General features: G+C 35.8%; 4 protein-coding genes across 6 annotated transcripts; 3 read left to right on the top strand and 1 right to left on the bottom strand.

The window, feature by feature from the left end:
- The first annotated feature begins 6,995 nt into the window (after window positions 1–6,995).
- LOC118438962 (zinc finger protein 569-like) lies at window positions 6,996–10,864 on the top strand. The gene is made up of 4 exons (XM_035859939.1): window positions 6,996–7,181; window positions 7,525–7,696; window positions 9,700–10,092; window positions 10,434–10,864. Exons 2-4 carry the CDS (start codon window positions 7,577–7,579, stop codon window positions 10,818–10,820), a joined length of 900 nt encoding a protein of 299 aa, XP_035715832.1. The 5' UTR covers window positions 6,996–7,181; window positions 7,525–7,576; the 3' UTR covers window positions 10,821–10,864.
- A 648-nt stretch (window positions 10,865–11,512) lies between these two features.
- LOC118439017 lies at window positions 11,513–13,574 on the top strand. The gene is made up of 4 exons (XM_035860026.1): window positions 11,513–11,796; window positions 12,059–12,164; window positions 12,551–12,669; window positions 12,898–13,574. Exons 1-4 carry the CDS (start codon window positions 11,689–11,691, stop codon window positions 13,111–13,113), a joined length of 549 nt encoding a protein of 182 aa, XP_035715919.1. The 5' UTR covers window positions 11,513–11,688; the 3' UTR covers window positions 13,114–13,574.
- Window positions 13,575–16,904: 3,330 nt separating this feature from the next.
- On the bottom strand, window positions 16,905–19,348 carry LOC110860149. The gene is made up of 2 exons (XM_022109210.2): window positions 19,122–19,348; window positions 16,905–17,540 (listed from the first exon to the last, which is right to left on the bottom strand). Exons 1-2 carry the CDS (start codon window positions 19,272–19,274, stop codon window positions 17,250–17,252), a joined length of 444 nt encoding a protein of 147 aa, XP_021964902.1. The 5' UTR covers window positions 19,275–19,348; the 3' UTR covers window positions 16,905–17,249.
- A 1,416-nt stretch (window positions 19,349–20,764) lies between these two features.
- LOC110860173 lies at window positions 20,765–22,530 on the top strand. Of its 3 annotated transcripts, XR_002548915.2 has the most exons (7): window positions 20,765–20,958; window positions 21,093–21,146; window positions 21,243–21,329; window positions 21,444–21,483; window positions 21,756–21,969; window positions 22,160–22,185; window positions 22,339–22,530. XR_002548915.2 is itself a non-coding variant. In XM_035859942.1 (5 exons), exons 1-5 carry the CDS (start codon window positions 20,871–20,873, stop codon window positions 22,407–22,409), a joined length of 453 nt encoding a protein of 150 aa, XP_035715835.1. In that variant the 5' UTR covers window positions 20,765–20,870; the 3' UTR covers window positions 22,410–22,530. The 3 variants fall into 3 exon arrangements, 2 of the variants coding, with proteins under 2 accessions (XP_035715835.1, XP_035715836.1); XM_035859942.1 differs by lacking the exons at window positions 21,243–21,329; window positions 21,444–21,483; XM_035859943.1 differs by lacking the exons at window positions 21,093–21,146; window positions 21,243–21,329; window positions 21,444–21,483 and having other exon boundaries at window positions 20,766–20,958.
- The last annotated feature ends 1,595 nt before the right edge of the window (window positions 22,531–24,125 follow it).

Genomic DNA, 24,125 nt, shown 5'->3' with positions numbered 1-24,125 from the left:
CTTGGTGGTGCATTTTCTCCTCTTTTATGCAAATATCTCAGTTAAACTTGAACATTGGCAGATAGTTCCATTTGCAAATTCCATACTTATTATATTTGTGATCGATTGACGCTAGTTTGGTCCAAATCTGTGAGCATACGTTGGGAGACCTCCATTGTGAGTATAGTGCAAAAAATGTCCAAAACAGTTTGGATGCATTTTTTAAATTTTATTTCGCTGAAAGAACAGTCCTCAGCATATGCAGACATTAATCCCCTGTGTCATGACTGGTGGTAAAAATTAGAGATACAAGTATGTCCTAAATTTCATAAAAGCGAGGAAGGCAGGAGGTCATTCGTACTGAAGATCTGGGCGCTTTTCCCATGAAAACGGAGCGTGCCGCGATCGAGCAGCCGTCGTCACGACTTATATCTTCTGTTTAAGCCCCGGGACACCATTTCAATCCGTGTCCAGTGCCCCGGCTAAATTTCGGATCAGATTAGATTTTAAGCGGATTTTAACAATGGAAAAAGTTTAAACTTTTTTCTGGGACGGAAAAAAATCGGATTATGTTAAAGTCGATTTTTTTGCTTAAGCGGGGCTCTGAGAGTGGCCCTGGAGGAAATCTTGAAAAAGAAGTTATGATTTTTAAACCATATTAAAACCTTGTTCATCCATAAAAATTTCTAACCGATAGCTCTAATACTTCGGGGTTTATAATCAGAAATCTTTGTGCGGGAACTTATGAATCAACTATGTAAATAGGTATTTTCTGAATTAAGCATCGACTGTACTTAGGTATCCGTATTTTGTGAATTATGTAGTAGCACGATATGCAATTACATTCATAAGCCCAACCAGTATTGCGCACAAAATTTAATAAATAGCAACGAGTTTTAGGTATATGTAAATACAGGAAATTGGTATTTTAAACAAAATGGCACGTTTTTAATGGAGTGGAATTGCTTGTGTCGATACCATTCTTTTTTGCAAAAATTATAAGTGGTTTCAAACCTATGCTTTGTGCATGTTCGATACAAATTATACAAAATTGGGTTCGATTCGAGAATCTGAAACAAACATATACTTATCGCAAAATGTTATGGCATTTCCTTTTCCACAAATTATTGTTCGCTTACCTAAATTTTTACAGAGTACGGAAATCCATTTAATTCAAATACTTTACTCCTGCACTGAACGTTAGAAAATAGCGGACCAGCTTATTTTACAACATATTTTAGAAGTTAGATTGTAAATATATTTAACCTGCAACTTAAGCAAAATATTGCTCATATAACTTAGAATATATACTTTAGTTCTTTTAGAAAGGAAACTTTTCTTCAGAAATGTATTCAAAATTCGGTCTAAAACTCGTCCATTTCGCCATCATCCCATCATATTTCTTAGGATCGAATAGTATTTATTTCAATCCAGAAACTAAAACGTTTTACACTACCAAACTATCACGATGGAGACTTTTAATTGCGACCGTTATCATGGTTTTCATAGGACTTTTTATTTCTTGGAGAACTCTGGAAATCTTTTTATGCGGAGGGGCCAATTCAAATGAATATTTCCACATTTCATACGCCTTCAGTTATATCTCTGTCGTGTGTTGTGGGGCTTTCGTGTTCGTGAACCTGTATCAGAGTGATCTCTGCCAAGTGGGGTGCAGATTGGTGCGATATTGTCGCTAATTTGAAGGTACATACATTCATATCGTCGGACTAATTCATAAAAGACCTAAGTGCAGTTGATGCTTCATTCAGAAATGACCTAAGCGTACAGAAAAAAAGTAAAAAAAACAAGACTTTCGATACGAGAATGTATGTACATATGTATTTACTTATGGCTTATTTGAGCGATATAAGTAAGAAGGCTCGTTTTAGCAAGAAATAGCAATAAGTAAATATATATATAAGTAAATATGTACATAAATACTTGCACATAGGTCTTTTTTCCTTTTTTTCTGTGCATTTAGGTCTTTTCTGAATTAAGCATCGACTGCACTTTTATCTTTTATCTTTGGTATTTTATGAATTAGTTTGACGATATGTGGTTAATTGGAGGAATTTTTCATTATTCAATCCTTACTGTTTTGAAATTGCGGGTCTTTCGATGTTTTGAATAATTAAAGCATCCACATAATATAATCTGGTAGCACGATTTACGCATGCGGTAATTGGTTAGGTTGCAAAAATATGTGGCGCAACCTCCATGGTAATTCGTTTTTGGTTAGAATTTTTAACCTCGCGGTAGCCAGAACGGTAAAAAACTTGTTATCCTTGAGGTAGAGTAACCATTTGGGTTGTAATTTGTCCTAGATTATTTTATGTGTGATTGCTTATCTGAAAAAAATTCGCTCTGGTAGGGCAATGGATGCAAAATTATGACCCAAGTAAATCATTAACTGGGATTTTTATGGACGGTCTGCTTGTTCTGGGGATTCTTTCATTTTCGACGGGACCTTGGTTTTCTGTGCTGCATTATTTGGTGTATCCGCAAACGCCAATCTATCTCCCGACCATTTTTCCGCCGGCATGGGCAAATCATACCTTGATTTACTGGGGATACTCGTTAGTCGTCGCGTATTACTGCAACGCTTGTTGGCACAACTTACTGCTGATTCTCACCCTGGTGACGTTGTATATTTGTAAGTGCAAATTTAAGATTCTCTCTTACAAGGGAACCTTTTTTCAAGCTACACCGGGATCGACTAGAGAGTTATCTGAAAAAAATCAAGTCAAAAATTAGGAGTCACATGACACTTATTGAACCGTTGACTGGCCCCTTTGAAGAAAAATATGGGCAGTTAAGTTCAATTTTTGAGCAAATTATCTCTCGCTTTTTCCTCCACGGGACTAAAACCAGGGAGGAGTGCCAACTTTGACCTCTAATATTTTTCTTCAAAGGGCCATTCAACGGAAAGATTAGTGTCACGTGACTCCTAATTTTTGGCTTGATTTTTTAAAATAATCCCCTAGTCGATCCCGGTGTAGCTTGAAAAAAGGTTAAATTGTCAGTTATTGTGTTAAATACCGCAATACTCTCACAGTTTCGATCCTGCGCTTGATAAACGGTGAATTTCGGATCGGTGCAAGAAATTCAAAATGTGCGCCGTCTTTCCAGACCGCGTGGGTTTTACCGGGAGAGTACAGGTTGACATTTATCAGAATTTTTAATTTTCCTTGTCATAATTAACTTTTATTTTAAGATGTTTGGAACTGATCCATCGCCAAATGATGGATTGTTTTGGTGGATTATTACTAGGATTGCATGCAGCTCTCGGACAATTAATTTTATTTGCTAATGTGACCCTGATATTGTACCGAGAATCGTTGGAAATTCATGTGATTGTAATTTTCTCAGAATTATGGAACAGTTCTATACTCTAAGAAACCCGGTAACTAAGTTATTACCAGGCAGAGTATCTACCACACTGGTAATTAATTAATTATTGAGTGGTAGAAAATTAGTTACCAACTGGTAATATTTTTTAAAATCTTGCGACCGGGGTTGTTACCGGTTTGGGAACAAAATGTCTACCACTCAATAATAAATTAATTGCCATGCGGCAGAGTCACATGGACACTTCGCCTGGTAATAACTTTATTACCGGGTTTATTAGAGTGTAGTTAAATAAATAAATAAATCTAACTAATAATTACCTTTTTAGCTAATCCTGGTCGTCTGGTCGTTCTCTTCCCAGGCCATTTGGACCGTTGGGCTTGAGTTATTCGGCAGAATTCAGGCCGATGCTGGGAAAATGGTGAAATCTTGGAAGATGATGAAATTTAGAAATTCTGAAGAGAAACGGTACATGGCCAAGTTTCGGAGGGGATGTCGCCCCCTGCAGATTGGAAAAGAGGGCGTTTTCACGATCAAGCGGTTGACCGTGTTGAAATTTATGAGAGCCGTGATCAAGGGAACTTTTAGAGCGGTACTGACACTAGGAAGGGTTAAATAAATATGGAACAATTTAGGTAATAGTAATAAAATTTGTGGGGAATAATTTCAGCGTTTTTACATATCTTTTAATTGCGTCACATTTTTTAGAGTTGTATTTAAAGGGTGTTGATTTAATTCGATCACGTTTTTTACTAAAAGGAAAATGCTCGTTTTTAGAAACTACGGGTATAACCAAGAAGGCCAATTTGTTTTCAAGGATACCTTACTATTTGGTCTATTTAGCATGTACCTCAATCATTCATGCAAAATTCTTGCATTTATGTAGTTCAAGATAGTTGTTTTATCATACCCAATATCAAAATTCAATTTTTAGATGTTTCAAATATTTTAGAAAATTTGTTACCAAAGGAATACCTTAATTTAAAAAAAAGTTGAGTTTAATATTGGATATGGGAAAACAACTATATTCGAGTAAAAAATAAAACCAAATTGGCTAAGGCAGCGAGAAAAAGTGCGAAAAACGCACTTTTTACACAAATAGTTGGGAAGTAGGAAAAATGGGAAAAACTCTGGTTTGAAGCAATTCGAAATAACTTGTTTAAAATTTAAGATTTTCAAAATTTGACTTCATATTCGTTTTCTGCGTCAAATTCTGAGAAAACAAGTTGGTGATATGGTTCAATTCGAACAATCCCTGAAATTAAGGTGTATTTACATATATGGAAAAATTGGCAAAACAATCAAAATTGGTTGAAACGTTTGACTCAAAAGTGCCATTATTACATATCCAAATTTTCATAAATTTGCGGAGACGATGAATATGAAGTCCAATTAGAAAAATATTTATGATTAGATTAAAGTCGTTAGCTTTCCCTATATTTTCCCATTTTGCAAGGTAAAAACCGCTTTTCCCACTTTTTCCCACCTGCCGTGGTAAACAGTAGTTTTGCACGTTTGCAGGTTTTTGCACGAGAAAAACGAAACCCTAATTGTAATCATTTCAAACAGATAAGGGCAATCATTAAACGAAAAGTGAGACAATTTAAACATATTTACAGTAGCAGTCATCCGTCATTTGCAGATCATTGTACCACTTATTTCATTTTTCATCCAATTTAAGGCTCTGTACCAGTAATTCACCAAGGTATTCAAGTACCCTTACTACCCAAATTTCTTGGGACTGAAGCACGATAGCACGTTTTGGAAAAAAGCCGTTGGTGGTAAATTTATCAACATATTTTTTAATGAAAAATGTAGCCACCCAGTACTACCAACTTTGCGAAAAAAATAAAACCGTGATTAATGTTTTAGAGATTTCAAAAGACGTTCACAATTTTGGGGGCAGTTCTACTTTAACAATTCTTATTTATAGCGGTGGAGAATAGTGTGGCGCAGATGGTATAATAGGTCATAGACCCAGAAAAATGGTGGTGGACAGTTTTTCCTTCAGAAAACGTAGCACTGACTCAATTACGCACTCTTATTTCATAAATATCAAAATTTTGGAAGTGTTTTGGAGTCTCTCACTGATTAATCCACCTCGGTCATAATATTAGCTACAACTTCTAACTCAAAATTTCGTGTAAAATACGGAAGTATCGGCAGGAACGTCTTTGGAAAAGTTACATCCGGCTAGTTGTCAAGTAGTATATAAGATTTATGTACTTAAAAAAACCTCGAATTTTCGAACCTTGAAACTTTAAATTCATCAAAATGTTCGTATTCATAAGGTAAAAAGGAAGTTTGGGTCTATTTCTTATTTATTTTTCCTAGTTCATTGACTTTTAACTTGCTAATTTTTCCAAATTTGCTTCTCCAATTTTACCAGGGGGAGGGGGGAGGTTGCATATAATTTTAGAATTAATTGGGTAACTAAGGTCAAAAATATATTTGGGTGTTTAAAGTTGGTACAGAGCCTTAATCATCTTATTTAATCTAAAATTTAAAATTGGGGTAGAAAAATCAAAAACTTCCAGGATGATTGAGGTAATAAAATATTTTAACACAAGGCAATTATGTAAATGACAAAAAAATCCTAAAATCAATAAATCAATTGTCCACAGAAGATCTCATAGATGTGCACATATCAAATGAAAAATTGTGACAATTTTGATACTTTATCAACCAAATCGTGTCAAAATTAGCAACAGCATTGCTAAATACGCTGTACATGTGTATTTGTGCACGTGTGTAAAATTGAGCGTAATGATTAATGGAATTTGTATATTGAAATAAGTTCGAGCCTGAGGAGAAATTCGTAATCAATTGTAAACTCTGGAGATTTTATAATAGGCTTTATACAATATTTACTCATTAAGTTGGTGGATTATATATGTATGTGTAATCTATTTATCAGAGAAGTGAGGTGATACTAAAAATGCGATGACGCCAGCAGTCTCGCTCCGATTTTGATGATACTTCGATAATTATGTAGCCTCAGGTAAATAATTGAGCACATGTTTCAGGATTTTTCATAATGCTCAGTTTAAACAAAGTAATGTATGATGGTAGAAGTGGCCGAAAATTCGCATTGTTCTCCCTCAAAAACAAAAAAAGAAAAACTTCACGAGAAAAATGCGAATTTTCGGCCACTTCTACCATCATACATTACTTTGTTTAAACTGAGCATTATGAAAAATCCTGAAACATGTGCTCAATTATTTACCTGAGGCTACATAATTATCGAAGTATCATCAAAATCGGAGCGAGACTGCTGGCGTCATTGCATTGTAAGCACGAGGATGATAACGCGTCGACTGTTATTATCTAAGTTCGGTAATACATAGGATATGATAAAGATTATAGGAAACTATGCTGTACCCAGTGGGCTTATGTTACGTCACCAATCCATAGTAAATACATTTGTATGTACATATATTTCATTCATAGGATCGAACCCTTTCCAGCCTTTTTCTAGAATTCAGATTATAAATGACTACCACAAGACACATGAACAAGCGAATCACAAACGCATACGCTAAAGGCGAGGGTTCGACTGTTTGCTACAGTGCTTATAAGCATACAAATCGTCCCTTCTTAGAATTCAGGTAAACCCTGTCTTCCACACTTTTGACTCAATTCATTTGACTCAGTCTTGCTCCCAGCGAAGTGCAGAATGGTTATTAGTAAAACCACCACAAGCCACCCTAAATACACTATGATTATTTCCCCATATTTGTAAACGAATCGTGTTTTCGGAAATGTATGTATTAAAAAGAATATCCAGTTACTCAACAATTTTGTAAAACTCGTGTGAAAAATCCTGTCAATATATTCCTCTTTAAATTACCGAGGTATTAAATAAATATGTAATACTTCCACACTCTAAGAAACCCGGTAACCCTTAAATTAATACCAGGGGAAGTATCTATGTGACTCTACCGCAAGGTAATTTATTTGTTATTGAGTGGTAGACATTTTGTTACCAAACCGGCAATAACCCCGGTCGTGAAATTTGAAAATATTACCAGTTGGTAACTAATTTTCTACGACTCAATAAGAAATTAATTACCATGCGGTAGAGTCACATAGATATTCCGCCTGGTAATAACTTAGTTACCGGGTTTCTTAGAGTGCATGCATGGATTCAAATTTACTTTATCGTTTACCAGGAACCTAAAAGTACATTTGATTTAGTTTACGTAGGGGAAATCGTCATCAGAGGAGTAGGAAATCAGCCTAATTGCAAATGGATTCCAGCTCCCACACTAATTTAGCTTGTCCCCACTGCGGAAAAAGTTTCAAAAAGAAGCGCTATCTGGACAAGCATATCCACACTCATGAACCGGATGTAGTATTTAAGTGCGGGGTAAGTGATCGACATTTTGCAAAATCCTACACATTTTGTCATCATTTTCGCAGTGAAACCACATTTGGACAGGGCCGGAATAAATTCAAAATATCTGTACTTATGTCTTTAGCAAATCCATATTACAGGAGGTGTATGTAAATGTGTCTGAGAAGTTATTTGGCAATATATAATTTAAATAATTTCGTCATTGGCAACAAAAGTAAAACTATTGGAAAATAAATAGATTCTATTTAATAGAATGAGACGGTGTACAAATTTCTATTCACAAAATTTAATTTTACCTGCTAGATAACCTATCAGAATTTTTTGCGACTAATACTTAATACTGGATGAACAGTAGTGCTAAATTTTCTTTAAGTAGTTATGTACGACATATGCAAATTTAAATTTAGAGAATGCCGGAAGTGTGTACCACAGCCCTCCTCTAAAATTTTTGTGGTGCCTTAAGCTAACAATGCGATGGTGTGAAGTGTAACCCTTCGATTTGGTTGAAATTTTGAAATTATGTGGTCCAAGTCAATACAACCAACGTTTCTTCAGGCAGTTTGTGTGATGGTCAGAATTTGGCAAAATATTTGAGGTTAGTGTTTAAAAAATATCCAATTTTTAGCACGAGAAGAATGAAAGTAGAGTTTGCTTCATCCGCCTGGTAAAATCGCCCATTTTTAAACATTAACCTCAAATATTTTGACAAATTCTGACCATCACACAAACTGCCTGAAGAAACGTTGGTTGTATTGACTTGGACCACATAATTTCAAAATTTCAACCAAATCGAAGGGTTACGCTTCACACCAACGAATTGCAAGTTGATCGCCCCTGTACATAGGGTTGCCGCGGGTAACGGGTCGGGTACCCGTTACCCGCATACCCGCACGATTCTTGCGGGTACCCGTTATCTGCGGGTAGTGAGAACTACCCGCACGGGTAACGGGTAGTTCAGTTTTTATTTAATTTTGGACATAAATCAGTTCACAAAGAAAGGTAGCATCAAGTTAGTCTATTTACCAACAACAGTCAGTTTATTGTTTATGCATTTCAAAATTTGCCATTTGCCAGCAATTAGAGTTTGTAACGAGCGTGTCTTTTCGGAAGCCTACGGCAGCCTCAAACACTTTTTGCGTTCAGATAATTCAGAGAAATTATTGTTTCTCAAGCAGAATTCATCCTTTCTTAAATATCGGTACTAATTTGGCTTGTATTTCTGCGTATTTATGTAACACTGACGATATCTTAATTTTTTCGGGTGAAAATCGTCGATAATATTGAAGGCAAAATTTGAGGCAATTTTTTAAAATGAAAACTGAATTTAAATCAAAATTTCAAAAAATCAAACTACCAATGGAAGCTTTTCTCAAGCTACACCAGGATTGTTAAGCGAGTTATATCAAAAAGATAAGTCAAAATTAGAAATCACGTGATTCTTATCTTTCGCTGACTAGTCACTTTGAAGCAAAATGTCGCTGCAAAGTTCAATTTTTAAGTAAATGTTCTTTTTTTTCCTTCACTGGACGTAAACCATGCTGGACTTTGACCTGCCCTCCCCCACATAGTTTTCTTCAAAGGGGCCATTAACTGGAAAGATAAGTGTATGTAATTCCTAATTGCTGGCTTGATTTTTTGATACAGCTCGCTAAGAAACCCGGTGTAGCTTCAAAAAGGTTCCATTGTAAGAAAAATGTTATGTATTAAATGGAAATAAATAATGACATCTACCTAGCAAATTACGGTATGCGTTACTTGCTTCACGTTATCTCAAACTACTAATCAACCCAAATGAGCAAATAATTGATTAAACCAAATTTATTCCGAAGCTTGGTTGGGTTTTAGCTTAATTCTCATAACGGGTAGCGGGTAACGGGTACCCGCACGGGTACCCGTGCGGGTACGGGTAGTTGCACTGCGGGTAACGGGTCGGGTAACGGGCAGCATTTTTGCTACCCGCGGCAACCCTACCTGTACATAATTGAAGCTATAATCCATTTCTAAAATATTTCCAGATCTGCGCGAAAACGTTGAAAAATCCCAGCTCCTTGTCCCGGCATAACTATCGCAAGCACAATAAACAAGTCTGCACAATTTGCTCTCGAGAATTTAGCGGCCCAGAAAACCTTAAGGTACACATGAGCCGCGTGCACACCACCGGAGTACGACAAAGATACCCTTGTCCACAGTGTGATAAATCGTTTCTTGGCAAGTACGCAGTTGGCCGACACGCTAAAGTGGAACATGCCCAGAGCCCTGTTCGATTTCGGTGCACCCTTTGTGGAAGGGAATTTAAAGAAAAACAAAACCGCAACAGACACATTGCCACGCATACGAGAGAGAGAACTTTCAGGTGTGAAGTATGTGGACATAGCTACGTAGACGAGGCGACATTGAAAATTCACAAGGTAAAAGCAAACAATTTGTAATTTTTGAATTTTTAACTACGTCATTTCGTTTGCCCCATTTTGAGATATTTGTGTCTAAAGTTATCACAAATTTTCTAAGTGAATGCAAGAAACGTTCACGGTCAAACTTTGGACTCGAATATCTAACGCAATGTTAAATTTTTGATTTCTCAGTTTTTAGAGTTTTATTAAAACTCTTGAATTCTTGAATTCTTCCTCCTTTCGCCATGACCACACCATTCTTACAGCGTCCCCGAATTGTTGCATTTTCTTGTTTATCATAAACGTTATAGGGTTTATATCTTTATGTATTTAATTTAAAATGTTCCTTCCTCTTTCAGCGTATACATGACGATAAATCTTCACGGGAATCGTTCAAGTTTAAGTATTGTCCTCAGAGATTTTTTGAATTTTCCGGGGTTCGGTATCACGAGAGGACTTACCACGAAAATCGGAGGGACTATCAATGTACGATTTGTAACAAGAAATTAGTGACAGCATACAGTTTAAAGTATCACGTGGAGGCGAAACATCCGACCAATGAGATGCCGATTTATTCCTGTGACCAATGCGGGTACACAAATAGAGTAAAGAAAAGCTTAGCTAGACACGTGGCCCGGGTGCACGTGGGTTTGAGGACCAACGAATGCTACTTCTGTGGAAAGAAATTTTTCTCTTTTTCTGATCTGGTTGGTCATTCTGGGCGGATGCACACCCTAGAAAAATAAGTGGGAGTTGTTCGGTATCTTAATTTATGTTTGTGTATGTACAAATTAAATTTTAAAATAAAAAAAACTTTACAATGAAACAAATAAATACAGAGTTTTTATTTTATTTATACATATTCGTCGAGTTTAGTAATATTCTTAATAAAAAAAACATAAATAGGTTAAGAAAATCTAGAAATAAATATACTTATATACAATACCATCCTGTATAGAATGACAGGCACACGGATAGGTGAAAAATAGTCGGAAACAAAGGAAAATACCACTCTGGTAATTAACTTTGCTCGCAAATAGATATTACCAGGTTGGTAAAAAAAATTATTAAACTAGCAGTAGAGTCACACCGCAGGTAATAAGACCTTTTAACGGATTATTTTTTGTGTAAACCATTGGTGTATTTATGTAGGGAGGTGATTGGAAAAGTTACTCAGGTTTTTATGCCTTATGGCCGAAATTCTTGGTAAAAGTAACCTTTAAAAAATAACTTAAACAGGCACAAAGTGAGCAATAAATTCCTAAACAACGTGACTACTATGTATTATTTATTTGTATTTAAATATATATATATATGCTGACAAAAGTGACAGAAAGATTTAGGGTTCATCCACATATTGCATCATCATTTTAGCATCCACCAACTCAACGTAAACATTAAGAGATAGGGAATTTTAACATGCGAAGGATAGGAAGACCTAAATCAAAAATGACTCCGTAATATAAATATGGACGTTACCTTAAACAATAACCTAAAAACCTGGTACCACTCTGATTTGGTGGACAGTCTTTGAGAGGAACTTCACCAACACAGAGTATCCAGAGAAGATTTTGAACTTGAGAAACAATATAATTTCCACTCGGAAACGGTACGATGGAAAGTTTCTCACTAAACGATGCTCCACTTGGTAACAAAGAAGTCTATGGGGATCCTTTTACCACGATGGGATTGGTCCTTATCACCATGGCAATTAAACGTGTGGTAATTATTTTTTGTTGCTTTATTACCAAATGTAATTTTATCTTACTAGTTTAGTCGTTTGAGTGTACAGCGATCCCACTATGTAGATTTAGGGTATGCTACCGGGTATCGGGGGTTTTGGGGTATTGCGGGTTTTAGTGGGTTTTGGGGTAGCAAATATGAGCAATACCCACGTTATTTGAATTTTCGTTAAATTCAAATATGTACCATTTCATAAATAGTGATACATTTAGTAAAAATAATTTGTTCTTAAATTTCCTAGGTGATGAGTATCATAGGATTTCTGTTTGCGTTTGTGTTTAACTCAATTGGCGGAGGCATTTTTAGCGGCCCGTGCATTGTGAGGGGCTGTACGGCAACCCTTTTATGTGCGTGAGGGGAACAATTTATCCCAAAGGGAATGTTCATAAATCATGTGCTCGATTTTGAAAAATCTAGCCCACTCCCCCCCCCTTTGGTGACTAATGAAATATACCTCCCCCCCTGCGTCACGTGGCTCAGGTTAGTAATAGCACACAAATAGTAGATAATTCATTTTTGTTAGCCCCTGTCGTTTATTTTCATCCAAAAATTAAAACAAAAACTTACTTAGGTCACGTGCCCTCTGACCATCACCCTCCCTTCCCTGGTTATAAAAGGTGACAAATTTCAGACCCCCTACACCCTCCAATCGATCACGTGATTTATGGACGCTCCCAAATTAGTCAAGATTATATAGATTTAAATTTTTAATTGAATGTATAATCAATTACAGATAGTGCACCCCGCTTTCTTCAAATTAATCACGATATTTATCTAAACCTTGAAACATCTCGGCTTTATCAAGGAGTAATGCTGTATTGGAATTATAGATTAGCCCGAGCATTGTATGAGGTAAGATTTTTTAAGAGTTATAGAATATAAAGTAATACCTGTTCAAAAAAACTTTTTTTTTCATACACAGTTCAATCATCCAAATTTCCGAGTGAAGATTATCATTCGCATTCAGTCACTTATTTTTATCAAGCTAATTTCAGTTCATTTATCTTACCTCATTTTTGCTTCGCCCCATGTATTTATGTAAATTTGAGCCTGTATTAGAACCTTAAAAATGTTTTTCAGCGGGATACCGAGACGATGTCGACCTGGCTGGTGATCAACGTGTCCGTAACTGCCATCGAGTTTTTCCCTTTGGTACTTTCATACGGGATTTGGAGTTATCAAGAAAACCACCCTTACCTCACCCTGGGGGAAGATATGGTCACCTCTTGGATGGTCTGGAGTCATTCGAAAGACTTGTTGGAAAAGCACAAACTCACAGATTTTTGCATAAAGTGATGAATTTACAAAATAATCCGGTTAGACGTAAGTATTTACATACAGTATGTGCGACTCTACTGTTATGGTTACGAATTTGTCAGCGCTGGTAATAAATTTTTTACGTAGTCGTTAAAATTTGCAACCAGGGAGTAAACTAAATTACTAGAGAGATATTTTAATTTATATCTAACTATATCGGACCCCTCAAAGGTAATAAATTGATTACCGACCGGTAGTAACTTTGTTACCAGTCTGGTAAAAAAAATTTCCCATGGGTTCCAAATATTATAAATAGATTCGGTAACAAATTTACTACCGGTCGGTAATCAATTTGTTAAAATGATGGTTAAGTCACATAAACATAATCACCAACTGGTAATAACTATGTCTTACGGCATTCTTTTTAGTGTAGGGTTGTCTAAATTTTATCAAAATTTTATAGCAACCTAATAAAACCATTACCGTCCAAGGCGATAATATAAAACAATGATGGCTATATCAATACTGGATGAAATAAAATTACATTTCTCGTCTGACAAAATATTTTTGTAACCTTTATTTAAAAAGCATGCAATTATCCCGGGTGAAAAATTTAAGGGATTTTATGCAGAAATTTTTACTGTAATGCAGAGAATTGGCTGTATTTTGTGCAGAAAAATTTATGGCGAAACAATTTGTGAACAAAATATACAGAATTATGCATAATTGTTCTAAACCTTTATGCAGAAAATACCTGTCAGAAATTTTATGCAGAATAGTTCATGCTTTTTCTGCAAAAATAGTTTTTCCGGGCACTTGTATAATTATGTCAAATTCGACATACGATTTTCACCTGGGATTTCGCATATCTGCAAAAACATGTTGGCTTGACCGGTGTGAAATTTAATTCTTATCAAGCACCAATTTTTTAAAGTCAGTCGTACAACTATTCCAAGTTCGATATTTTATGGTAAGAGTTTTTAAAAATCCTTTCTACGAATATTGATTTATTCGCTTAGTGAATTTCGATTTTAATTTATGAAACGATTTCCGATTTGTAGACGTAATAAATAAGTATTTATAAAACAAATAGGAAATAAGCCCAGTACAATAATTAGCTTTAAAGTAATTTCCAGCTCAGCATCCACATAATCTTAAATCTATAATAAGTAAATATATATCTACATATTCCCATTTTAATGCAACATTAGTGCAATATTTAAATTAGCATATTATAGTAATTTTTATACTTGTTTTGTGCGCTTAGTCTGCACTTTTAGGGCAGAGTTGCACATATCCTACTTAATATTACAGTGTGAGCTTCTTCTAACGTTACAACGGTTTATGTAACTAGATGGGCAATCTAGCCAATTTTATCACATTAGCAAAAAAATCAGGCAACAATCATTGCCGTGTTGGTGTATTGATTATTTTGTAGGAAACAGTGCAAGCAAATAATTATTCAAGGACGACAACAACGTAACAAACGAAGCCTTATAATCATCTGAACTTGGAAACAACCATAAGCACTTTAAATCCTGAAGAAGTGGAAAAATTTGGAAAATTATCGGCAGACTGGTGGAGTCCGGCTGGCCCGTTGACATCCCTGCATGCCATGAATTCTATATAAACATTTAATGTAACGTAATTCGAATATGGGATGGTTGTAAATTACTGATACTAAAATTTCAGATTTTTTTCTAAAAAATCTGAAATTCCTGAAATTCCTACTAAAGTAGGAATTTGAATTTGCATTATTTACAGTATAAATCAACCGTTGCAGCTGATGTAACCAAGGGGTGAAAGAAGTGTGTCATAGGTCAAAGTGAATCATATTACGTTCGGAAATTTGTTAAAATTGACACTTCTTATGTATCAAAGATGTGTCAAATTTAACAGTTTATTGTGACCCTTCCGGACCTTTTAGGCCAAAATGAAGGTCACCATTCAATTAGGGGTTAAATTCATCAGTTAAATTCATCAGTTAAATTCATTCAAATCTTGTTCAATTCATGAATGTATGCAATCTGACCTTTAAATGATATTTGGTGACCTTTTCACCTTGAAGGGTGTCACCTACAATATCCTTCTTAGAACTCGTCCTCTCTATTGAGGTTGGGAGCTTACGTTCAAAAATTAGAGTCTCAAAATGTCTTTCCTTTCAAGAGTTATCGGAGCTACGTATGGACGGACGAACCGACGAACATAACGATCTTATAAAGGGCTGTCACCCCTGAATAATTTAACTACTTGATGCATATTTCCATTCAGCAGTTGAGATTCTGCTTCAATTGTGCATATTTACAGTAGACATGCACCGAGTACTCGGCAGGTTTTGGCCGTCTTGTCACTACTCGGACTCGACCGAGTATTTTTAAATTTTTTTTTATAGATCCAGTACAACATTCCCCGGTACTTACACAGTTCAAATTATCCAGAATGCAATTTTTGCAATCAAAATCATACTTATATACATAATTTAAAAACATACTCACTAAATTTGTTAATTCTAATTGTCTCGACCCAGGTTTAAATATTTAAAGGAACCTGCTAGTACAGCATGTATTTAGTTAGCGCTTATTTTCTGAAGCCGGGTTAGTTTTCGAAGATAATCGATCAAGACTTTCTACGGAAATTGCTGAAACATTAATTTTCTTATACTACAACTTGCCACTTCTCGAATTCTTATATTAACCAGGTCACGTCTGTATGTAAAAATGTTGTGAACATACTTTGATACGTTGATATTGGGTTATTTGTTTGACAGATTGTTTAATTTAAATGCAATTTTGAAAGCTTTATAATGTAAACAGTTTCCCGTTTTGAAAATAATAAAGTTCGCCTATAATTGTTAAGCAGTTCTGAGACCTGTGGTTATATTATTTAATAAACTGATGATGTTTTTAACAATTTATTCGCTGGTCGAGCCTTGCTCGGTACTCGATTGCCGGGCTTTGCTCGGTGCTCGGCAAATGAGCAGAAACGAGTACTCGGCAAAAATAAAGCCGAGGACTCGGTGCTCGGCCGAGTCGACTTTTTCGGTACTCGGTGTATGTCTAATGTACAGATTTGCGTTTGTTAATTTCACTCATTGGTAAATCAATTACTTGTTTAAATATAATTTGCAGATTTGCTAACCACAAACCCGCAAAACCCCAATACCCTATAAACTCGGAGCAGCGTACCCTGATTGCTTTGTATTGAATTAATTTGAGCACGTGTGTTTTAGCCAGGTGGATCGATATATTTGTCAACTCCAGGAAAATCAGTATTTTCTTGGATGACTTTGATCCTATTGATGGAGCACGTGCTACGAATCTTTCCCGTGGGAACCCATGACTACGATAAATTAATAGATTTGAACGATACCCTAGCAATGCTCAGAGAGAGTAAGGCATCCAATTTAATTCCTACTTTGAAATCTTGAAATTAATAGAATTTAATATTTATTTGTAGATAACTGCGAGATAAAGGAGATTCGAGGCAGTTTGTATAACCCGCTCCTTAACGTGTGGCACTGGAACGATTTATTTACGCCGGTTGCGTATGCGGTGCATGCTGTAAAATCTAACTAGTTAGATTTAAATTTTGTATGAAGGTCAAATTTTAGGTCAAAGAGGGCACGTCTCGACTTCTTATTCAAATCGTTTTTAAACAATATTATGAGGATAATAAATATCAAAACCCCATGTGAATACGAACTTCGGTTGGCTCACAAGAATTACAAGAAAGGGATATGTGTAAACGTAGTAATAATCTTAATTATTTTCATTATTTATCGTTACTCTCGTTATTTTCATTGCCAACTATTCATTAGATTTGCCAAATTCCACAAGCATTTCATTTCGGCCTTTATTTACATATGTGTCAAAAGATATCAGTTTTGAAATCTATGCCACCATTAGCAATACATAAGCAGTACCTGCATGGCCTTTATGCACAATTAACATAAGTGAAATAACAGAAGTAAAATATTTGTGGTAGCATCGAAGGGAGCCAAGTTTGTCAATTTGAGAACTAGTTCTGTCGAGAAATATTTTAATAGTTATAAATTTAAATTTATAACATGCATTACTTATACATTAATTACTAATTAAAATAAGGCATTTGGTATTTTGGAATTTCATAACTAATAGTACTAACAGGATGATATCTTTTAGGTACATATGTATTTATTAGGGAAAATTTATAAAGACTTGGAAGTGAGCACAAATCTCCACACGGCCAGAAGCTACGTCTGAAATTGACGCACGAATGGGAAGCGTACTTCCGGCCAAGACATCATTTGGAACAATTGTGAATTTGATTACGTAAGTTAGTCCCGGCTGCACGGATGAGTTGTCCAGGTCGGTATCGATAATAACTAGTTCTCCAGTGAAATAAGTAGTTGTGACCCTGAGGTGCATTTGGCTTGAGGCGGTGCTCGGGATCAGGTCTCCTTCAGCTAGGTATGGAGTGCCCGGATTCTAACGGAATGAGAGTTAAAGCAGAATTAATTAGTAATTGATAATTACAAAGAAAATATTTTGTCTAATTAATTGGTAATTAGTAGGGTTGCCGCGGGTAGCGAAAATGCTACCCGTTACCCGACCCGCTACCCGCAGCACAACTACCCGTACCCGCACGGGTACCCGTGCGGGTACCCGTTACCCACTACCCGTTATGAGAATTAGGTTAAAAACTAACCAAACTTCAGAATAAATATGATTTGATCAATTATTTGTTCATTTGGGTTGATATGTACTTTAAGATAATGCTATGCAAGTAACGCATGCCATAATTTGCTCGTAAATATCACTCGTTATTTTTGAAACCAACAATTTTGGCTTGCATTGAATCGTTTTTCAAGCTAAACCGATTTATGCACATATATCAAAAAATTGAGCCAAAAAATAGGAATTACATGACACCTATTTTTCCGTTGAAGGACCCGTTTAATGGAAACTATTGGGATGGGATAGAGAGCTCAAAGTCCACCATGGTATTTGTTTAATGGAGGAAAAAATACGGAACATTTACTTGAAAATTAAACTTTGCCGCCGATATTTTTCTTCGAAGGGGCCGTTCAACGGAAAGATAAGTATCACGCGATTCCTAATTTGTGGCCTGAATTTTTTATATACTCGCTGGGCAATCTTGGTATGGCTTGAAAAAGGTTCAATTTTTAGTTTGATTTTTTCAAATTTTGATTTGAATTAAGTTTTCATTCGAAAATATTATCTACAAATAAATTTTTTGCTTTGAATCGGATTCAGGTTTTTCACCTTCGAACATGTTAAAATCTCGTCAGTCTTACATACATAAATACACACAAATACAAGTCAAATTATTACTATATTTAGAGCAGGCAAAGTATGCTTGAGAAACAATAATTGCTCCGCAGTTTCTGGACGTCAAATATATTTGAGGCTAGCATAGGCTTCTGTGGCTTCCGAAAAGAGACTCCGGCTATAAACGTTTGTTGCTGACAAATGACAAATTTTGAAATGGAAAAATAATAAATTGCCGCTTTTGTTGGTAAATGGACTAACTAGCTGCTAACTTTCTTTGTGAACTGAGTTTTGACGAAAATTAAATAAAAACTGAACTACCCGTTACCCGTGCGGGTAGTTCTCGCTACCCGCAGATAACGGGTACCCGCAAGAATCGTGCGGGTATGCGGGTAACGGGTACCCGACCCGTTACCCGCGGCAACCCTAGTAATTAGTTAATTGAACTCAGGTTGGTAATTCAGCCCATTAAATTAGCTAATTAATTAGAACATTGACCAATCAATTGGTGGTTTCTAGTGATTCTCTAATTAATTATGAATTAAAAAATTAGCTTCGGTATTACCAGTTAAGGTTAATTATAGTAATTAATAGTTAGTTTAAAGATGGTATTTCATTAGATAATTAATTAGATTGACTAATTAACTAGAAAGCCATAAGTTAAATTACAAATTTCAACGCTTCTTATTTGTTGTGAAGTGACTGCAAAATTTCAAAGCTATTGTTTAAGTTAAAAAATTGCCAAAATTTGCATAAATGGACTGCCCTTTTGCTTACCAGACGGCAACTTGTTCCATTGCATGTTTCTACCCTTAGTTGCGTAAGAGTTCCTACGCCGCCGCATCTCTCGTAGCTAACGACTCCCCCCAACGCAGATCCCACCACGGCTAGCAGTACAATTGCCAAGAGCTTCATGTTTCCTGAAAACATTTTCCAATTAGTTTGTCTAAATAAGTATGTAGGCAAGCTGGAGGACCGTCTGCAAACGAATGGTGTAATACACACTCAACACCGTACTTTTATACCTGTCATTACACTGCTGGAAAGTGTGATCATGCAAATTTAATCCCTACGCGTACGTATGTACTTCCCTAAAGATTACTTGCAGTTGGTTAAATATACATGGCACAATTAAACTGATGTTTAGGTACTTGATAAGAATTAAATTGCGATTCAACTCACAAATATTTAATCTAAACAAGTATGTAATGCAGTACACACACATGCAGTGTGTAAATGATTATTTCTGACGTTTCAATTAATTCAAGTGCCACAACAGCATTCCGCAGTATGCTGGATTGGAATATTCCTCGATTGATGGATGAGTTTATAAAAAAATAATCAAATTTGCACACGGCTTTGCACCAATAAGGCAGTGTGAACCAAGTGTTGAAATACTTATCAGTCCGACACGACGTGCCAAGCAAGTGCCAAATGACAACTTGGTACAAGATTGATAATGCCAGATCATGACGCCATTTGAGTTTTGTAAACATTGCACCGTGTGCAAATTCACTGAGTGCAAGTTATAATTATAAACTAAACTTAAAAAATTGCTTAGGTGAGACTAGAATTGCGATTAAGATTTGTAACTAAACCGTCGCCTCCACTATCAGAGAAAGTGTTCGTATTCCTAACATCACCGCCTTGGGAATAATTCATTGGGTTTCGTAATTATACAAATTTGAATCTAATAGTATGTATGAAGAAAATGTTTTACTAAATTTTTTGGTTATGATTACCTAATGGTTAGAAAATAACGGGAATATTAAGCAAGCTGAGAAATTTTACAAATTTGATTGTTTGTATGTTTAGTCATCTAACTATTTATTTATATTTATAACTTATTTAGGATTTGCACTAAGAAATTAATCCCAGGGCTGCGACGCCAGGAATTCGAATACTTACTCTGATTGTTGGGGAGGTGATTTATTTTCATATTTAAACACTCAACCCCACAGCAATGCTGCCTGGTTTCATACTACCGAGGGAGCGTTGTTATTTCTCATCCATTGTTGGTCATGTAAAGTTTTTAGTGAAGCTAAAAATATCTATTTTTCGAACAGAATTTTCAATTAAACCCCCAATTTTTGACTAATCAAGCATAAATCAAATTCAATGAGGTTTTTTAAAACATAGCACAGGAACGGAGAGGATTCCTTGTGTGCGAATGCCGATTCGGATTCAGCATTCTCATAATTGAGTCTGGACACGTATTTAATAAAAATCTGTCAAGCAACGGCAAAGTGGTGGAACCGTAGCTGAATGGTTCCTTTTTTCGTAACCAAAGCTCCACCTAAGAAACATCGGAATAAACTTTCAACATGATGAATGACAGAAGAATAATAAATTTTACAGATATGCATAACAACCACTTAAAACAACCTGGTATAAATACTGCATCATACGTACCATAAATTTCGTACTATATCATAAATAAATAGAAAAAAACGTCGTGACTAAATACTACAAAAATGAAGCTTGTTGCAATTGCTGTCGTTCTTGCCTTTGGCTTTGTGGAACCCCATGGCTACCTCATGGAACCCTTGGCCAGGACCTCCATACATTTGGACCCCAATCAACCATACAACCCACCTTATTGGTATGACAACAAGTAAGTAAACTAGTGACAAATTATGCTATTTAAAATAAATTGCATTAGTCGCAATGATTTTTCGCTGAATTTGAATTACTGAGTCAGAACTGTACTCACTATATTTTTGGTTAATTAATAAATTTATCTCTCAGAGGAGTCTGGTGCAATAATGTTCATCAAGATCTCCAATATAGTCAGTGTGGAAGGTGAGTAGGAGCTTATCGAACATTCGTTCTAAAATAAGAAACTTCCGGTTATGAAGTTCTATAATCTGTTGAAAATATTGGTATAACAAAAATTAGCGTGGAGAGGCCGCTGGTAACTACGACGCTTCCCAAGGTGGTATTTACGACAAAGGGGTTCTTACCGGCAATTACACTTCGGGATCTGTAAGCAGTAACTTCAATTTATAGTAGATAGCTAGCGAAAGCCGGTTAAAAATTAAGCTTAGCAAATTCAACTAATACCATACGATCATAAGTTCACCGAACATATTTTTCTAGATAATTGAAATCAAAGCAGGCCTTGACAACGCCCATTTTGGTAAGAACATTATGTTATAACGCTATTAAAAGTAAAGTTTCTCAAAATTAGCCTGCCTTCTGTTTTATATATTTGAACCCGAAACTTTCGCCTGATTGGTACAAAATGACTTCGAAATAGTGTACTTAAAATTTAGCTTAAATTGGGCGACGCGTTCGCATGTTACCCGTGCCTTTGTCATTCCACAAAATCAGTGAACACCTTATGTATGCAAATACGTAAATGCAAGGTGCCTGGACTAATGTTTAGCAATCATTTTTTCTTGTGTTTAGGTCACTTTCAAATGGAGCTTTGCGCCCAGGAGCAAGAGACCAACAACTGCTTCAACCTCCTTCCAGTCGTCTCGGCCTCGCAGCCGTTGAGAGGAGAATACCAAGTCTGCATCCCGTTCGACAACCCTGCACCACCTAATGACATTGTCACCGTCCGCCTCCAGCTCCCAGCCGGAGTTAGGTGCAGTAGGTGTACCCTCCGGTGGACCTACAGGTTTGAACACCCTTAAATAAATCCGAAAATAACATAAAAAATTATTATCATAAGGGTCAAAAATGTTAGACTGCAGTATTAATTAGCGTGAACTGTATATATGCATGAGTCAATTTAGACCTAAATTGATCCATGTTGCGGACACATAAATTTTTTAATTTTAAAAATACTAATCACATAATTTTTTCAGGACCTCGTATCCTAATGGAGCACCAGGTAATTCATGAAATTACTTATACAACAAATCATTAGAAAGAATGAAAGATTATCATTCTAACTGATGTACTTCCCATCAATTTACAAAAAAATCATAAATTGTATGTTTTTAAGTGTGAGTTTATTTTTGTATAATTGTCCGTATTTCCCCAGACTGGAACAATTGCTATACTGCAGCTCCAGCCCAAACCTTCCGGAACTGTGCGGACATCAGCATCAATTAAAAACAGAATATAAAAATGAACACAAATTATTGTATCCCCAGTACAATCTGTACACAATGTGTAAACAATTTTATCAATATTCAAATAAAAAGCAAGATAAATAACTGCAGATATTTAATTACTTGGATTTTGTAAACCACCTTTCATTTGATTGGATAGAGTATGAAATAATCACAAATTTAAAGTTAGTCGAGCATTGTAGTGCATAGACTATATTACTCTACGCTTCGCCGAGCAGCGGCGTGAGTTGGGAAGGTTGGGAAGCTGAAACCTGGCCCCCGCGAAGCGGTGGCCCGCAAAGCATGAGGTAAAACTAGAGGTGAGCTGGATATCCATTTTTTTGGATAATACATGGCCCGATCCAATCCAAATGGATTTGGATGGATTGGATCTAAAAATTTTTGGGCCAAATGGATTTGGATGGATTGGATCTGAAAAATTTTGGGTGAATTGGATTTGGATGGATTGGATCTGAAAAATTTTGGGTGAATTGGATTTGGATGGATTGGATCTGAAATTTTTTGGGTGAAATGGATTTGGATGAATAGGATCTGGGTGGATTGGATTTGGTCGAATTGGATAAATTTCGTCACCATAAAAAATATCAGGAAGTGTTCTTTTTAACACTCCGATCTCATCCTGACAGTAACTGGGCCATACTTTTGTTGCATGGCACACACTGTGACATATATATTGTCCAATCAGATTTATCCCGAACACTAACCATGAGTTTATATATATAATTCTTTGGATAATCCATGCCCTGATCCGATCCAACTGGATTTGGATGGATTGGATCTGAAATTTTTTGGGCCAATTGGATTTGGATGGATTGGATCTGAATTTTTTTGGGCCAAATGGATTTGGATGGATTGGATCTGAATTTTTTTGGGCCAAATGGATTTGGATGGATTGGATCTGAAATTTTTTGGGCCAAATGGATTTGGATGGATTGGATCTGAATTTTTTTGGGCCAAATGGATTTGGATGGATTGGATCTGAAATTTTTTGGGCCAAATGGATTTGGACGGATTGGATCTCAAAAAATGACGATCCAGCTCACCTCTAGGTAAAACGGGACTTTGGTCATACATAGTTATTGATGAAGTTACTCAAAATTTAATCGATAAGTATTTTTGGACTCCCAGATATATTTCGGATGCATTCGTACAAATGCTATAACAACGAAGGAAAAAAAGTTGTAAATTCGTAATTTTAGGGTAACCTCGCCTTAAACTCGTTTACAACTGATTCACAGTCTAAAATAAAAAGTCATAATTTTTCTGTTATCTAAAACTTATACCACTTCTTCCCAGATTTATCTGGGAGACCAAAAATTCTTAATAATTAAATTTTGAACAAGTTGGGAAATATTCATAATGCATTTAGGGCCAACTTTTCAACTCACCAACAAAACTAGTCCTACCTAGTATGGCCAATTGTTATGACCAACACACAAATTAAGGTAGCGAACTCAGTTTATGGAACTTTGAAAAACTAACGATATCACGAGAAAGCTCATTAAATTCCATTCAAAATATATCAACCAGTTTTCAAAATTTCCTTCTCTTGAAGCAGAACCATCCCGAAGTCTTTATATCTTCATTTCGCTCGCGGTACGCACTCATTCCAAGGGATATTGGTCTAATTTCTAGGCGATAGATTTTTTGTAGGATACCAAACTTGCTTTAGGTTTAACACATGTATCTAGCTTCT

Source organism: Folsomia candida, unplaced genomic scaffold, assembly GCF_002217175.1.
Source record: "Folsomia candida strain VU population unplaced genomic scaffold, ASM221717v1 Fcan01_Sc029, whole genome shotgun sequence".
NCBI lineage: Eukaryota > Metazoa > Arthropoda > Collembola > Entomobryomorpha > Isotomidae > Folsomia > Folsomia candida.
The sequence above is the reverse complement of the archived record's forward strand: the minus strand, read 5'-3'. Positions and strand labels throughout refer to the sequence as shown.

Coding starts and splice junctions, on each gene's coding strand:
- LOC110860173 (XM_035859942.1), top strand. CDS start 20,871: ATGGCTACCTCATGGAACCCTTGGCCAGGACCTCCATACATTTGGACC. Junction 21,147..21,755: donor CAATATAGTCAGTGTGGAAG/GTGAGTAGGAGC, acceptor TCTTGTGTTTAG/GTCACTTTCAAATGGAGCTT. Junction 21,970..22,159: donor ACCCTCCGGTGGACCTACAG/GTTTGAACACCC, acceptor TAATTTTTTCAG/GACCTCGTATCCTAATGGAG.
- LOC118438962 (XM_035859939.1), top strand. CDS start 7,577: ATGGATTCCAGCTCCCACACTAATTTAGCTTGTCCCCACTGCGGAAAA. Junction 7,697..9,699: donor ATGTAGTATTTAAGTGCGGG/GTAAGTGATCGA, acceptor AAATATTTCCAG/ATCTGCGCGAAAACGTTGAA. Junction 10,093..10,433: donor CGACATTGAAAATTCACAAG/GTAAAAGCAAAC, acceptor TTCCTCTTTCAG/CGTATACATGACGATAAATC.
- LOC110860149 (XM_022109210.2), bottom strand. CDS start 19,274: ATGTTTTCAGGAAACATGAAGCTCTTGGCAATTGTACTGCTAGCCGTG. Junction 17,541..19,121: donor ATGGAACAAGTTGCCGTCTG/GTAAGCAAAAGG, acceptor TCATTCCGTTAG/AATCCGGGCACTCCATACCT.
- LOC118439017 (XM_035860026.1), top strand. CDS start 11,689: ATGGAAAGTTTCTCACTAAACGATGCTCCACTTGGTAACAAAGAAGTC. Junction 11,797..12,058: donor CCATGGCAATTAAACGTGTG/GTAATTATTTTT, acceptor TAAATTTCCTAG/GTGATGAGTATCATAGGATT. Junction 12,165..12,550: donor CTGTACGGCAACCCTTTTAT/GTGCGTGAGGGG, acceptor AATCAATTACAG/ATAGTGCACCCCGCTTTCTT.